We start from the raw sequence: 17284 nt of genomic DNA on the forward strand, positions 1-17284 counted from the left end.
GCAGTTGCTCATGCCAGAATTATAGGAGCACTCAATGTTTGTATGTGTATAAAATACATCTTTATTTATTCCTGTTTGTCCAGGACAGAGAATGCAGGGCTACAACCTCAAAGTGAAACATCTCTCTCCTATCATGACTCTTCTTGTCTTTTTTCAATCAACCTGCTTTGTGTACCCTCTTCTTCCTTGATGACCTCATGATTACAGCTTCAACCATCAATGTAGCCACTGTCATTAATTCCTCTTCCACTGAGGGAGGCAGGAGACGAACTGCAGCCCCATGACTCAACCTAACCACTCGCTCTTGTCAAAGTTACACAGGGTGTTTAATTAGCTAGAAGATGAAACCTTTGGGATAACAGGTTAGGAAATAATAAGTGTTAGCTCGATAGTCTTGAGCCCACACAGAGGAGATGTAGTCCCAGTGGCTTCCTGTCTCCACAGAGAGCAGGCTAAAAGGTCACACTTAATTTGTCTGGCAAACTGCAGGAAATCCATCAGGGAGAGAGAAGTTAATGTTCATCTTTTCATACAGAATATTCTTCCTCTTTCTTGTCTCTGTGGTGAAGGGACTGATAAACGTCTTCTGCCCTTTTGGTTTCTGGACAAGTGTTGAGGCGGGAAAAGGTTCCAGACAATGACACAGATGAATGTTTCCTCAGCTACAGAGAGCTGGTACTTTGTTCTTGGCTGATGGTGCTGTCTGTGCCAGATGAAAGTGAAGCAGTGAAACACTGTAAACTTGTATTGTGCTGTAAGAAATGTAATGAATGGCACAGCGGAGCCTCTCACTGCAGCCATTTGCATTTGCAATTAATGCTTTTGTCGGCCGCCTTTTGATTGTGGATTTAATTAAATAAGATACAATTATGAAGCAGATTGATATGAAAGATGCTCACAAAAGGCTCTCACCAGAGGGCAGAGGGAGTCACTGAGCAGCAGCTCAAAGCTAGGAGCAGCTGGAACAGCAAGGTGTCCTATTCATATGCAAAGCAGAGCACAGATAAGCACTGAGAGGACATCCTGCTCATCTCACAGTGACTGCTGTAATGGAAAAAGACCTGAGTGTGGAGGTAGAGTATGTCTGAAGACACTGTGTGCTGGTAATGTCTGTGTCCGCCCTCTGTTGTAGCTCTCCATGCTCTTCACTGAGGAGTGTGATAAGGTGCGGGACCTGATGCACGTTCACTCCTTCAGCTATGACTTCCACTTGCGAGTGGTTCACCAGTACTTGGTTGGCTGCCACATGACGCTGCGCCAGGGCTACCAGCTGACTGACTTCCTGGATGACTTCATCTCCCATCACCCGGACATTCCCAAGTTCGGCCGCAACCACGTCTTCCAAGGTGACTTTAAATTAAAACTATCATCAGAGAACCAAGTCATTAACTCAGTGGCTAAGTCAGTTATTGGTGTTATAATCTGCTGTTATACACAACCAACTGTATGTTTTTCTTATGAGTCAACAAGTACACACCCAACTGAACACAGATCAAGATCCGTTTCACTAACACACTCACGCTGGCTTCCCCTAAGTTCAGGCCTTTCACATTGGCTCTTATCAGAAGTAGATTGTCCATTTAAGAGAAGCTTCTATCATTAAACATCAACCTGTTACCAGACACCACTAAAGTAATGTACCCAGAGTAAACAGGTTCCTGTTGTTCAGTTTTAGCCCTGCTCTCTGACAGGTAACTCCCACATTTAGAACCAAAGACTCAGAATGAGACTCAGACATGCTGAAGTTGTTTTTGGCATAAAAAAAGAACATAAGGCCTGTATAGATCTTTTGTTTGGAAAACACACTAAAACACTTTGCACAGACAGAGTCAGAAGACAAACAGTGTGTAGTGTGTGGAGGCTGAGTGAAGACTGAGTTCAGTTCAGACCAGCAGCTGAGGTGGTGCTGCTAGATGGGACAGTGCAGTTAGAAGATTATACACTGTGTCTGGTATCAGTGTTGCAGTTAAAATCATTGTTGTAAAGACATTGTTTGCACCACAACATGATTTTCATACATTCCTCAGTGACCTTAAAAAACATTTCTGCTCTCTGGGCTGAGTCTAACAGTAAACGGTGCAAAAACCCTGCACATTACCATCACATGCATTAAAGTGTCAAAGCCTCAGGCTTCCACCCATCTGTCCACATCTCAGTCCTGATAAAGTTAATCTGCTTCAGACCATGTTTAGAAGAAAGATTCAGTTCCCACAGCAGTGCTTTGGTTTGAGGACATTTATATGTTTTAATTCTTTAATTCATTCAAAAATATCGATCAACACATAAGAGTTAATTGAAGAAGTGAGAAAAGTTAGATTCTTGAGCCTTTGTCCTTGTGTACATTAGGGAGCTTCTCCATCTCCACCGGGATGATAACGGCTCACCAGCTCTACAACTACATCACTGACCACGCCAGCACCTACAGCATGAAGCCGCTGCGCATGTCCAAGACCGCAGTCACCACCGACAACAAGAAAGGGACACCTGACCTCCATGAGTACGCCCTGGTGGCTCTGTGGAACAGGTACACACACCTCTGGATAACAGAGTCAATCTGTGCTCCTACATGAGCCGCTTCCTTCAACTTGCGTCTCCTTCCTGCTTTAGTTCTGGCTCTTACAAGGATCTGGAGGGTCTGCATCACCATGACGACTTTGATGTATCCCTGGTGGTGTGCCATAATGCTGCTCCATTTGAGGAGCAGTCAGACGGGGAGAGGCATTTACTGAGGTAAGAAGATCTGATAAAACAGAGCACATCACTACTGTAACTCTCTGTAACACACTCTTCATCACTCTTCAGTGGTGTGCACTGTGTTTGGATGCAACATATGCAGGGTGTATTTTACACGTTGTCGGTCCCTTGTTGTTACTAACCGGCCGGCACACACATACAGATATAAAAGGTTATTGTATGTGTCAGGCTGTAATCTGTAGAAGTAAAGGCCCTTCTGAATCCTCCCATACCTGTGTGTAGGCTGCGATTCTATGTGATCATGACCAGCCAGAGGGAGCTCTTCCCCCGCCTCACTGCTGACATGCGTCGTTTTAAGAAGCTACCACAGATCCACCGTGAACCTGGTGAGCTGAGTGGTCGGCTGCCCCCGGATCGAACGGAGGCGTGCGGGTCACGTGGCGCTGAGCAGGATCTCTGGGAGGAAACGTCGTCCGAAGCCGCAGTCACCTCGGGCCCCAGTGATGGGAATGAGTTTTACCCTCTGGCAAGGGGTGGTCCAGAAGCTCAGGGGCTGTTCTACCCGTCCCCTGTGTTCCCTCTGCTCAACAACGAGGTGGCGTCAGCCCGCAGGCAGATCCAGGCCAGCGTGGAGCAGGCCATGGGTCACTGCCGCAGGGACAACCTGTGGAGGAGACTGTTCCATGGAGAACACCTGGCTCTGGACAAACTGAAGCTGACCAAGCTGTCGTTCAGCGAGCTGGAGGAGCTCCTGGAGTCTGTGCAGAGCCGCTCGGTGGGGGAGATCGACCCACAACTGGTAAGGTGGCAGGTAAACTGTCAGAATAATTTCAGGGTAAATTTGGTTTATTACAAGTATTGTTTTACATTTTTCTGGTTATAAAAACGACTGGGATACTCTAGATTGACCATAGGTGTGGCTGTGAGTGTGAATGGTTGTCTGTCTCTATGTGTTTGCCCTGCGATGGACTGGCGACCTGTCCAGGGCGTACCCCGTCTCTCGCCCCAAAAGATGCTGGGATAGGCTCCACCCCCCCGCGACCCTACTAGAGGATAAGCGGAAGAAAATGGATGGATGGTTATAAAAACACTTTATTCACCAAGTTCATTGCTGAGATCTGAGCAGCCGGATGATCTGGTCGGAAATAAACCTCCATATGAGCTACACTGACTTGTTAACCTGAATGGAAACATGACACAGTGTGTCTGTTGCAGTTTACAGCCACTTCCTGCTTCAACTTTGACCCCTTGACACTGTCAGAAGTCAGAAGAAAGTTTCAAGTCTTGGCTATAAACGATATAACGATCCAAAACACATGGTCTGAAGAATGTGGCATGTCCATGTCTTTTTCGCTAGTGAAAAAACAGTCTGTGCTCCAGGCACATGGTTCAAAAGGGTTGTATTTAATCTCTTAATTATTCAAGGGAGTTTTTTGGACGTAACATCAAATAAACCAATCACAGTGCAACTCCCTTTAAAAGCCAGGTGCGCTTGCACCTCGGCATATTGCTATTATAATGGTTCAGTGTTTCACACAGAGTTAGATTCTATTTGTTGTCACATATTGTGCCTGACCAGTGAGTTCAGTGCTGACACAGGCAGCAGATCTGTGACACGTTTTTCACCCGTCTATGTTGACACATATTACTCTGCTCATAATGTCCCTTAAAATAACATTGAACTGTGCTACTGACTTCAGACCAGGTTTTTGTTGGTCAATCACTTTCTGCTACCTCAAGATAGCAATGCGCCAACAATGATCCTCACCACACCTCATTTTAAGAGCATGTTTTAACAATGTGGATGCTGGACGGGAAAAGGACAACTGTGTCGTTCTGAAACTTTGTGCTGGGTGTAAGATGGGGCCCTAAGCCCAATGTTAATGGTCATATATATGTATTCACTGCCACTAGATGTCGCACTAGACCATCTCAGACCAGAACTAATGGTTCCCTCCCTTCTTGTTCTGAGTCAATAACAACTGAATAGTTACTGTGTGGAAACAATTTAGCTATAATATCAGCCCACGCTAGAATTGACAGCTCCACAGCAATGGTAACCGTCAGCCAGCTAGCGATAGCAACATTTGCTGAACTCATTCATAATAGCTAACGTTAACAAAGAACAGACACACAGAGAGGGTATCTGCTCAGAGCTGTATCACTAAACACTACCCTACACTATATACACTATATCTGTACATGGAGAACAGTTGTTTGCTGCTGTGTTATTTTTTAAAATCTTGCATATATAATCTATAAAACCATTAAGCCCTTAGTCAAGATCACCAAGTCCCAAGTCAAGTAGTAAACATTGTGTTTGGTCCTAATTATTTGTCCTTCTGCTGATGTGTGAGCTGATGTGTGTGACCTCTCTCTGCTGTCAGACATTGACTTTATTTTTTTTATAACATAATTTTTCATCTTTGAGCGTTACAGGTTATTAGATCATTTTGTGTCAGTGGCTAAAGTCCAAGTAAAGTCATGAGTCATAGGTGTTAAAGTCAAAGTGATAGATTTTTAAAATATACTAGACATGGCAATAGCCAGGGGATTAATGTTTTATTAATTGGTTATCACTACATTATAACATTAGTACTAAGTGCTCATAGGTCAGACCACACATCTCTAAACTCCACCTTCATTTCCATCTCAACTACACACCTGTACAGTTTGGTGGCTGTTATCTTGCAGGTTGTGACGCTATCAAGGTGACATCTGTCCAGACACACAGACATAGAAACACCTCAAAACAACTTCTGTGCCAGTTCCTGTTACTGTAGGAAAAGACACACACACACACACGCTGTTGCAGCTGGTAAATATGAGAAGCAGGAAGATCCACAGATCTAACTGAAAGGACCTACTTGCTACTGAAGAAAAAAAACTTCCATATCAACCATCAGCACAGAGAAATACCACAAGAGGGAAGTGAGAAGACTTTTTAATGTAATTTGCATGAACTGTAAAAAAATAGAGGCGGACAAAACAAGAGGAGCACCGTTCAGTGTAACACCACAGTCTGCAGAGGAGCAGAGATTTGAGTTGTATTGATGGTGTATTGTATAGTTGAAATCCTCCCATCAGTAGATGTTTAATGATGATTTATTCATTAAAGAGAAGGAGATTCATCAATAAAAAAGCTTTTATATGAATCAGCTGTAATATTTTAACTTGATGTGTCGGTGCAGTAGAGTGAAACTCTTCAGATGTAGTTCATGATGAATGACTGGCGGTTGTTATGATGACAGTGTGTGATGTGTTACTGCAGGACTGCTTTCTGACCATGAGTCCAGCCTGGTACCAGAGTCTGATCAAAGTCCTGCTGAACCGCTTCCCTCAGAGCTGCAGACACTTCGACGACAACAGCATCCAGTACCTGGTGAGGAGCTGCTCTTTACTTCCACTCATGAAGCTAACTGGTGTTTTCTGTTTTTTATTGGGCCTTAGGTTTTTCTGGATCCTGTGAAACACGGGATCAGTTCAATTCATTTCAAAACTGAGAGCTGAAATGTTTATGTGTAAAATCATTTTATCTTGAAGGGGATCATGTTGATGGATCCTTCAGTTTATGAGGCGACTCGTTCCATTAGTGAGTGAGTAACAGTAGATAGAGACTGACAAACTATGAGCACAGCGTCACCTATGACTCTGTTCATAGTTTTATTAGCTGCATCTTTTTTGGTCAAATCTAAGCTTCTGGTTCAAAGGCAGATGTATGGTGAGTATTTATGATCCAGTTTGGATCAATTCAGTAACTAAGGAGTTATTCTTTATATGACAGTGAAAATGACAGTTAAGGACGGGTATCGTTAAGAATTTAACAGTACTACTACTTTTATTGAGACCACTAACCGATCAGGAACTTCAGCGGTACTTTTGTAAGAAAAAAACAAAACAAATGAAGAACAGAATTAACATTGCTTATTTTCTCATGCATTGCTTAACAAATGAACAAAGAACGTGGCCATAGCAATCAGATGGCTATTGGTTATGGCTATGTGGCTCCAGGCTGCAGCATACAGAACACACATGACACAAGGACGGATGAACTACAAGCTAGTTGGTCGAAAACTGTAAACTGTACACTATTCCGTCTGTGTGTAACAGACTTTCACTGGATGTTTCCAGAGATCGCTCAAAAGTCTGAACCACACTAAAAAACGTTTAGCTCTCTCTGAAGCAGGGTCTGTGTCTCTGTGCTGCACTGTGCTCTGGCGCCCCTCACACAGGGAGAGAGAGAGAGTTGCAATAATAAACAGGAAATCTATTTTCATAATTTCTCAAGTACTGAAAGCAAAACCGATAACGCTGGAGCTTATCGATACTCTGGTCTTTAAAAATTTAGCCCCAGGGCCTGTTTGATACCGGGTTTTGGTACCTATCCCTAATGACAGTAAATGTGGTGGGCCAGTGACATGCAGTAAACGGTCCAGTTGGCCAGGAGTCGACCCAGGAACCTGCTGCTCAGGGCATTTTACCACTCGGCCATCAGGTCATTTACTACTGTCAGTGTTTTAACATTTGACCTGTGTTTTACTGTTAAACATGGTAAAGGATCTTCACTTTTAAAATCTAATCTGTCTCCATTGTGTTTGATCTTGTTACAGGCTGTTCTGAACCAAAAGTTCACAGACTGCTTTGTTTTGGTGTTTCTGGACAGCCAAGCTGGAAAAACAGTATGTTCCTACACCTGTATGATTAATATTGTTAATATAGCGTGGTTGTACAGACGGCTCAGCTGTGTATTTTCTTCCTCACAGAGTCTGAAGGTGGTGTTTCGGGAGCCGCTGCCGTCACAGCCACAGGCCAGCAGCAGCCCTCCTCCACAGCTGGTGTCCATGTATCATCACCTGGAGTCTGTCATCAACACCGCCTGCTACAACCTCTGGACAGGACTGTTATAGAGCTGATCAGACTGTCATGTGACCACAATCGACACATAGAAACAGGAAGCAACAGGAAAACTGAAGACAATAGGCTTCTGGGATGCTTCTCGCTTGCAGTTCTCCTGAGCTGCTTTGTTGCTGTGATAGAGGAGGAGATGGGTGACGTTACTGTGTTTATGCACCTACACATTTATACTACACATGATGCAGCAAATGCCTCAAGCCAGTCAGAAAAAAAACTAAATTACTCCTAACTGTGTCAGTCTTAATCCTCTGATGTACTTGCTTTTAACTACAGCCACCATCACCACACTGTGATGGTCTCACAGTGATGACCTCACAGTGATCTAAGCCTGAACACATGTAAATACTCATCTCTCCGTACAGCTGCATATCTGCTCTGTTAAACAGCAAGTACATCACAAGTATTAGGGCAGTGCTTGACCACACCGTTGTTCCCTCACACTGAACATTAACACTGAACCCTGGTTGGTTTCATTGCTTGACGGTTCCAATAAAGTTTATTCAAACAAGAATACATCCTCAAAAATGGACAAAGAACAAAGACAGCAGCCTCAGTCAGGACACTTCACTGTAGTTTATGAGGAATTAGGAGATGGGAACAAACTGCTGACCGTCAGAAATCCAATCAGCTGTCCATCGATCATTCAGGTGAATAGTGGGGCGTCATGACCCCACCCCCCCACCCCATCCGACTCCGATATTGGATGTCGAACTACTACAGTTGCTTCGAGGGCGGGGGCAATCAGGGTTAAAGTCAGGTTTCATCTGTACAATATCTACTCAGCCGCCACGTTTATTGGGAGATGCTCTGATTAATCAGAGCACATCAGAGTAATTTTACACACTGAGAAAAAATAAAGGAGCGGAATTTTCAGGGATCAGGACTGTTTGAAGACCTTTAGCACAGGTTGGAAAGCAGAAAAGAGGTGCCCATCTCTCTGGTATCTGATCCTCAGCAAAATACTTCCAGACTGTGGAGGAGGGTCCTGGTCCTTTAATGCTGTGCTGTGACACAGACTCTGATGAATTGATGGATCAGGGTCTGTTGAGGTTTTTACCAGTAGAGAAAACAACACTTCTGTATTTATTTATTTTTTCTCATTTGTGACTGACAAACATTTTAAGAGTATGTCAGCTGTTTGGATTTACTCAGTCTGATGTTTCATGCTGAAATGCATCATCATCATCATCATCATCATCATCATCAGTAGTCATAAACAACCAACAACCCCTTCCTGGTTGTAAACCTGCACAGTTTCCTCGGTTCTTGTGCCTTCTAATAGTATTATGCTGGCTCTTCAAACCACATCAGTGTTTTAGAGGCGTGAGAGACAGCTGAGGTGTCAGTGCAGAGTGGGAGGGCCTTTATGTTTATGTTCTCCAACAGTATCAGACCTGCTCCTCTCTTAAACCCCACTGCCATATCTGGTGCCCTGAAGTGCCTTCCTCTGTTCATTTCTCCTTTTTTAAAAAACCTTGTAAGTGATACTGTTGTCATTCCATCAGCTCTGCAGAGAGGATCTTTGGAAACACAGTGAAAGTGCCTGAGTCAGTCTGGATAAATGTGACTAAAATTGCCTTCCGTAAACAGGAAAATTAGTCATATTAACTTTGATGATTTGCATAATGGCATGTCACATCATCAGCATTTCCACAGCACGCTGAGGGTGATGAGTGTGACTTGTCATGTGTGGGTGGTAATCATACCTCAGTTTACAAGAGGGCGTGAAGCCAGCGTCACTACATCGCCACAAACATGAAGGCTTGATATGGCAGTATCTTCATTAATGACAGGCCTCACAGCTCTGCACACAAACCAAACACGTCTAAACCTCTGGATGTAAAATGAAAAAATTTTGAATTCAGTCTGAATGTTTAACACTGGAAATGTGACCTGGAAATAGTTACCCCTTAGCATTTTTACACTGTACATAAACACTGCATTGTCTCTAACTGTATCATGTATATGATGTATATACAGAACACTTTATACAGTATGTGAAATGCTAAATAAACTAGTGGGATAAATGAGAATGTGATGAATCATTCTTACATCAACTCGAACTGCTCAATATTATTACTTCAATTCCACTGGCCGAGCTTGGCCATGAAAACACTAATGAGCATGTGCACAACACTAAAGTAAACAAGGAAGTGAACAATGTTTTGGCATATGCACGTCTCTACCATAGACTGTAAATAAAGATGGACATCTGGGACCTTACACACAGGTTTCTGAAGAGCAGTTTTGAAGCTCAGAGTCAGCAGTGTCTGACTCCACCCCTAACTCCCAGCTAATCCACAAATGGTCATAGAGGTGGGGTTTGTGTGGAGCTGATATACACTCACCCACCAGTCACTCAAAGAGGCCACAACACGTGTTACTCCGGGTACAAGTTAAAGTTCCTCCAGTCATGTTTTAAACTCTAAAATCCTCTGCTATGATTCACATTTTAATCATTTCCATTTGCTTCTTGATTGAAACATCTGGAACATCTCTCTCTCTCTCTCTCTCACACACTCACATTCACACACACACAGAAAGCTGTTTACAAGTTAGTACTCTGAGGGAGACAACATGACCAACATGTTTCAGTTCTCAGATTTTGCAGCTAATGGAGTTCAGCTCAACATTTTGGCATCTACCTTTTCAAAGCACTGTTCATCAGTTAAAATGAGCTGCATATTTCAACTATTTTAGCATTGTGTCAGTAATCTCCTTCAGGTGTGAAATTACAAGTTTTGATTGTGCATTTCTCCTTTCATTGGTTTTTATTTTCAACCAATTTATGCCATTTAGCTTTCAACTTTTTACACTTTGTATATTTTTTACAGTTTTGTGCTTTGTCACACATTACATTAACTATTCAAGCCTTTTTCAACCATTTCAGGACATTCAACCTCAAGCTTTCAAGTTCTGCTTTTAATCTTTAGCTGTTTTGCTTCAGCTACTTCAGCAGTTGCTTCAGCTTCTTCAGCATTGCTTTAGCAATCTCATTCAACTCAGCATTCACGCGCATCTTACTTCTTCCGCCTTTCTACGGTCTCTACCTACTCCTTCATACTTTTTCGTACAGAAACCATTCAACTTTCAAAATGTAAAGCCTGTTCTGTAGATTATCGAATGTATACAACTTTTTTCTGCTTATAGTTTTCAAAATATTAATCTCTTTCTGTGATTTTTTTCTGCCACTCAAATGAACGGAGAGAATGTTCAAATCCTTGAAAGCTTCAGCCTCTGAGCTTCAACTACTTCAGCATACTTTCAGCTACAGACTTCATTCAAACTTTAAAATGTTCACAAGACTTTCAGCTATTAAACTTGTGTTCAACTTTTTGATATCTTGTACAGTTTTTGAATTATAACAGTTTTATTTTCATGCTTTTTTCAGATTTTTGGAGTTTATAATGGGTATATATTGCAAGGAATGTTCAGGGCTAGCGTGGATGACGTCTTCGCTAGAGTGGGAGAAGCTCTAAAATTTGTCTGGAAAAAAATCTGTGTAACTCGTCCTTACGGCCACATATTTCGATCTTGACACATCATTTCTTCATTCATCATTAGTAGACAAATTCGTCCAGTTTAATTTAAAGTGACTACCAAGCACAGAGCAACAGAATATTTTATTATTATGGGAGATCTAACTGACTCCACATTACATATGTCTGAATCTGTTTTTATGAGACTGTCATGGGTTCACTGCAGTTCAAGGTGGAAACACTGGTGTTGACGATTATTTCACTCATATGTCTTGTATTATATAAAAACATCATGTGGATGTTAAACAGTTGATTTTCATCAAAGGGTCTTTAACTGTCATTAATCGCTCAGTGACTCGGATTCACAGGTTTGTGGTTGAGTCACCTGTGTCCTCACTTCCTGTGTGTCCAGTAATCCTTGATCCAAGCCAGACCCTGCTGTGTGGAGCCTGCAGTAATGAGAGATGATTATTGTTTTTTTTATTGGGTTTCATAATTGATAAATAAAAAGCACACTCACCTAGTGGTTTGTATTCACAGCCGATGTATCCCTGGTAGTCGTATGTCTCCAGAGTGTTGAACAGATAGCTGTAGTTGAGCTCTCCGGCGCTGTCAGGCTCATTCCTGCCTGGAACCTGAGCGATCTGAACATGACCTGAGAAACACAAACAAGAACAACACCTCTGTGTTTCATCTCTATTACCTCCGGAGGCTTGACTGAGCATGCTCTTTAGTCAACAACATTCGACTTCACATCATTCTGTGAAGTGAAGTAGTTTATCCTGACTAGCTGAAGAAGACAATCTGCAGCTCCATGACATCGACGACTCAAGGTAAGTTTAAATTTACGTGTGAAATGTTAAAATGAAAACAATCTGGTAATAAAATCCTTGTGCTGCTAATGATTCTTGCAAATCAAAACTTTGTGCTACTAAAATAAACTGTTACAGTTTCATCATCAGAAATCAAAGTTTGACCAATAAAACCTGTGTGTGTTTATAATCTGAGTCATAAACAGGTTGAGCCTGACAACAGTCGGAAGATAAAGGTGAATGAGAAGATCTGATGAAGCCATTGTCCACTTCCTGCTCACACAGACTCAGTAGAGAGCAGCTGCTGAACATAGTGGAGCATTCAGCAGCTGAAGAAGAGCTGGTGGAGACCGAACAGAGCTAAAAAAGAGGGAACCGTGGATGTTAAACACACTCCACAAGAATCATCATGTCTGCCTGACATGTAGAACTGTTCACTAATGCAGTTACCATTGTAACACAGTCACCATGTCAACTTTATAAGGTGCGTTAACAGCTTGTTCTGCTGAGGGTCAATCCTGCTATAACTGCTGTCACAACATGAACACACATGGCTGCCCTCCCCACTTTACTGAACCATGTAAGAAAACACTTCAAATTACTAATTAATGTAACTTCCTGGTTTCCCCTGTTTGTTCCAGGACAGCAGCTGCCTCAGACCCAGCCCCCCCCCAGTAAGGGTGATGATGAAGGTCAAAGTCCGACTCAAAGACACACCACCACTTTTACCCAAAACAACACCATCACCATCTTACTCACCAATCATGGGGAAATACTTGTGTATGTTCCCTGTCAGGTTTCCGTCCATTATTTGCCAGTGGAAAAGGTCCTGAAACAGTTCAGACATTTGTTCATTAACAGCTTCATGATGTTTTCTTTTCATTTCCAAGTTAAGACACATAAACAGAGCACCCACCATTTGCAGCTTGATGTTCGGCCTCCCAACCTTCTCCAGGATTCCTGCCGCTGCAGATGCAAACATGAGACTCACATTAGACAGCCACACAGTCTTTATTATATCAATTATTATTACCATTACTACACCGGAAGTATGGTTTCTTTAAGTGGTAGAAAATTAGACACACACATTCAGTACCAAACATTGTGCATTGCATCAAATCTGCTTCAGTTGAGTCAGTTTTACAACATGACAGACTATTTCAATTCAGGAGACTTTACAGTCTTTAACTCTAGATTCAATGATAGTCTGTGACTTCTGTCAATGGCTCTCGTATAAAATCTTTTCTGGGTGTCAGAATGACTTATCACAGGCCAACTCTTCTAGCATGGAAGAACACCATTCATCAAAAAAGCTCATTTTAACTCATTCATACACTCACATCCAATATGGTGGCCAAAAAGGTCAAAAGTTGTGACTGACTAAAAATGACACCAGAGGCAAGTGCAAAGATGAGACTGGAGTTGTTCTGATACCAATATCAAACACCTGCCTAAAACACTGGATCACGTATAAATCACTCTATGCACCCTGCAATTTTCCCAGAGATCAATTCTTCTTCTCTGCTCTAAAACAGTAGCCTACACAGGAAGTTGCACTTTGTAGCCACTGGCAGCTACTGTTTTAGAGCAGTGAAGAAGAACTGATTTCCAGTAAATAGCAGCCATTAGCAAAACATCAGTAACTTATCCCAGTAGTAAAAAGGCAACATGTCCAGTATGAAGGCTTTCATTTGGAGATTAAATCATAAAAGAAAAGATTCTATGGCCTTCATGTATCTGTTCATTTTTTTTTTTTTTTTTTATTTACATAGTTTAACCTGAGCCATACAACAATGAGAGCAATCATATCACATCCACACAGGGTCAGTAGTATACAGATGTTAAAATGATTTTTAATACAGTGGTATCAGATCAATACTCGATATCAGCTGATACACAAGTTCAGGAATCTGAGTCAATATCAGGAAGGAAAATAATGTATTAAAGCATTTCTAGATCAAACTTGTTTCACAGAAAATCCTCACAGCACTAAGCACACAAGTTCATTCATAGAAGTTACATTTTCTTCATATTCACTGTTTTACTCAGTGAGTCTGATCCACGTTGGGCCCCAGCTAAATCTAAAATGTGGGATGCATCAAAATTTGGAGATTTTTCAGAAATATAGTGTAGAATTTGAAATGTAGCAAATCTGAAATGTTCAATGAAAACTATCCCTGAGTCACCATCTAATAACTTAAGGTTATTTACATAACCCCTGTTATTTGAGTAATATGAGTGCGATGTCTCACTATAGGAGCAAGCACTTCACTGCGACCCTCAGAAGCACTCATTACACCAATCCTGATTGGCTGGTGAACATGTCAATCCGCACTCGGTAGTGCCACCTACCATAAATACTGCATGCCGACAACACAGAGCCATTCAGATAAGCAACCTCTTCTCACCCACCCAACAAGAAGGCTTGTCTGGTGAGACATTTCACTCATATTTCTCAAAGAGCCTGGGTTATGTAGACAACCTTAAATTCTTTTTCATGATATTCCGTTCAATGTCTCACTATGGGATGTGTTAGCTCCTGTATGCCAGACAACCTTATCTAGCATCCACCAACCCGCAGGAGAGAGTCACTCTGTTTCAGTTTGGATTTCAAGACTGCGCACGCCACGCACAGGGTTGAGATGTCCAGCATATAAAAGCGGACATTAGTGAGAGGCGAGGACCAACTCACTACCGCACAAATGCCCTGAACAGAAACTCCCCCGAACAAGGCAGAGGATGTGGCCAAGCCACGAGTGCACAAGCAGACTTGCGCTAGGCTGCTGACCTTGACTCGTATAGGCCAAAGCATTAGCCTCCACCAACCAGTGGGAGAGGCGTTGCTTTGAGACAGGTTTTCCCTTATGAGGATTAGCCCAGGAAAAGAACAGGTGTTTGTTCCCTCTGAACCCCTTGTCTTATCCATTTAAGTGCGCACAGCACGAGCCGGACACAATACACGCGACCGCTGCTCTCCAAGTGAGCCTGCGAAAAGCCACAAGGTTAATAGGAGAACATGAGCCAACCACTTTAGGCACAAAGGCTGAATTGGGCTTCAATGTCATCCATACATTTCCTGGGGCAAATTGAGCAGATGAAGGGTGCACTGAGAGCGCATGGATATTGCTCACGCATTCGGCCGTAGCCAGTGCTAGCAACAATACTGTCTTCAGAGACAGACGGCCATTCAGTCCCTCCAGAACCACAGCCAAAAGCCTTCAAAAACGGCACACCAGCGGGTGCTGGCTCATAGTTTTACCTCCAAATCCCATGTGACATGCAGCAATTGCTGCCAAATACATCTTAAACGTGGAAAATGCCTTAAGTTTGTCAATCAAGTCCGGCAAGAATGACAAAATCCCAGCCATCGAACACAGGAAAAACAGGACTGTGTCCTCCTGTGCGACACCATTCTTCCAACACTCTCCACTTACAGTCATATTGAGAGGAGGATGCCCTACCATTCTGAATAGTGGCAGTAACCCTCTGTTGGAGTCCCACAGTAGTCAAATCGAGCCACTCACAGGCCAAACCCATAGTGCCAAGCACTCTGGGTGTGGGTGGAACACCGATCCACCCCCTGCGACAGCAGGTCTCTGTGCGGCGGAAGTTGAAAAGGCTGAGCACAGAGCATCCGATAAATCTCCACTAACCAGTGCATCGCAGGCCAGTGTGGATCTATCAGAATCAACATGTGGCTGTGTTCTCTCACTCTGGACAGGATGGGGGGAATCAGGGACAGGGGAGGGAACACGAATAGCAGCTTGTGTGGCTAGAAGTGCATCTATGCCCAGGAGAGCATCTGGACTGCGCAGGGCGATATACATTGCGCACTGCATGTTTTTTCTTGAGGCGAACAGATCCACAGTGGCCCGGCCATAACGCACCCAAATCTGCTCCACAATTTCCGGGTGCAGAGTCCATTCCCCGTATACCGAGGTGCCCCAACAGGTCCGCACCTGTGTTCAGGACTCCTGGTCTGTGCGTGGCTCTGTGGTGAAGGAAGCGCTTGCTGCTCCTGAGAATCAGGTTGTTAACATGGGTAACCCACGGGAACGCAAACCCCCCTGACAGTTAATATACACCACTGTCGTCATATTGTCTGTCCTCACTAAGACATGATGACCCATGAGTAATGGAAAGAAATGTTTCAGGGAGAGAAGCACTGCCAAGAGCTCTAAAAAGATTGTGTGAGATTGTTGAAGACCCTTGCGACAGCGGCGTCTCACAGGCCTTCGTGTATACAGCCCCAGCCTGACAGACTTGCATCTGTAGTGACTACTTTCCTGGACAGGACAGAGCCCATGGGCATGGTCTAAGACACGATCTGAATTGAACAGATTTGCATGGACGAAAGAGTGTGAGACACACTCTGAAAGTCTTTATTGAACATTGAGTCCTCTGGCCGAAAGCACTGTCACCTTATAAGCCTTCTCGGTCAGGGCTGACTGAAACCAGTCTGACTTAAAGGTGCGCTATGCATTCCTGCATGACGTTACTTCTGTTGACGTTCGAAGTAAATACCAAACAAAACAGAGCAAGCTTGTCCCTCCCCCCCATGTTTGCATTGGACTGGAAGCCCTTCTGCAGGCGGAGTTCTCGCCACCTTTGACTTGATTCCCCAATATAAATGTGGGGTCTTCATTCGTTCCTTCTCCATTTCTCTCCTCCTCACCATACATTCATCTGAACGTCTTTTCTTTGATCGTGTCCGTGCCTCGCCCATTTCCCAAAATATATCGTTGAGTCTTTAGACCTAGTTCACGGCGACGTCCAGCTATCTACTCTCAGATGCTCACGCTACTATATCAACTCTGCTCACTGCCAAGTTAAAGTTGAAGGATTGGAATTCTACCGAGTAGAGGTTGGCAATATTCACGCTTGTGCAACATTAAACACACCAGTGGTTACTTAAAGACATTTATTTACAATGGAGCAGAGTAAAACACAATGTCTAATCTAGTATATACAGGTGTGTGTGTGTGTGTGTGTGTGTGTGTGGGGACACAGACAAAGGCAATATGGCTGATTCAAAGTGATCACTGTGACCACATGACCTGAACAAAGAAGACTACACAAGATGGCGGTAGACAAAGAAACTACTCAAAATGGCTGCTGAGACCACCTAGTGTGTGTGAGAGGGAAGGTGTGAGTTTCTTTGTTAGCCTAGCTCATATAATCTAAATGTACCAGGTTAGATTAGATTAGATTAGATTAGATTCAACTTTATTGTCATTGCACAGAGTACACGTACTAAGACAACGAAATGCAGTTAGTATCTAACCAGAAGTGCAAAAGAGCAGTTAAAGTGCAAGTGTGTGCTGTACAGGTATGTAAAGTGAGGGTGTGCATAAGTAAAGTGGAGATGTGCATATGTAGGGTACA

General features: G+C 43.1%; 2 protein-coding genes across 4 annotated transcripts in view; one reads left to right on the top strand and one right to left on the bottom strand.

Annotated features, from left to right (window-relative positions):
- szt2 (SZT2 subunit of KICSTOR complex) overlaps window positions 1-9641 on the top strand; it is a 113997-nt gene extending 104356 nt beyond the window's left edge. The window contains exons 69-75 of the mRNA XM_087170198.1: window positions 1133-1346; window positions 2347-2524; window positions 2608-2730; window positions 2977-3493; window positions 5966-6076; window positions 7305-7373; window positions 7458-9641. Of these exons, the coding sequence (XP_087026324.1) occupies window positions 1133-1346; window positions 2347-2524; window positions 2608-2730; window positions 2977-3493; window positions 5966-6076; window positions 7305-7373; window positions 7458-7601 (1356 nt within the window). The 3' untranslated portion in view covers window positions 7602-9641. The remainder of the gene's footprint in view (window positions 1-1132; window positions 1347-2346; window positions 2525-2607; window positions 2731-2976; window positions 3494-5965; window positions 6077-7304; window positions 7374-7457) is intronic.
- A 1571-nt stretch (window positions 9642-11212) lies between these two features.
- hyi (hydroxypyruvate isomerase) overlaps window positions 11213-17284 on the bottom strand; it is a 20473-nt gene continuing 14401 nt past the window's right edge. Inside the window, exons 5-8 of one of the 3 annotated variants that reach the window (XM_087170197.1) lie at window positions 12816-12865; window positions 12659-12728; window positions 11608-11742; window positions 11213-11522 (exon numbers count right to left, since the gene is read on the bottom strand). In XM_087170197.1, coding sequence (XP_087026323.1) covers window positions 11428-11522; window positions 11608-11742; window positions 12659-12728; window positions 12816-12865 — 350 coding nt within the window. In that variant the 3' untranslated portion in view covers window positions 11213-11427. Of the gene's footprint in view, window positions 11537-11607; window positions 11743-12658; window positions 12729-12815; window positions 12866-17284 lie in introns of all 3 variants that reach the window. The other 2 variants (XM_087170196.1, XM_023393282.2) reach the window with 2 other exon arrangements.

The sequence above is a fragment of the Seriola lalandi genome, unplaced genomic scaffold, assembly GCF_002814215.2.
Source record: "Seriola lalandi dorsalis isolate HSWRI2012SDOR001 ecotype SW California unplaced genomic scaffold, Sedor1 jcf7180002054933, whole genome shotgun sequence".
NCBI lineage: Eukaryota > Metazoa > Chordata > Actinopteri > Carangiformes > Carangidae > Seriola > Seriola lalandi.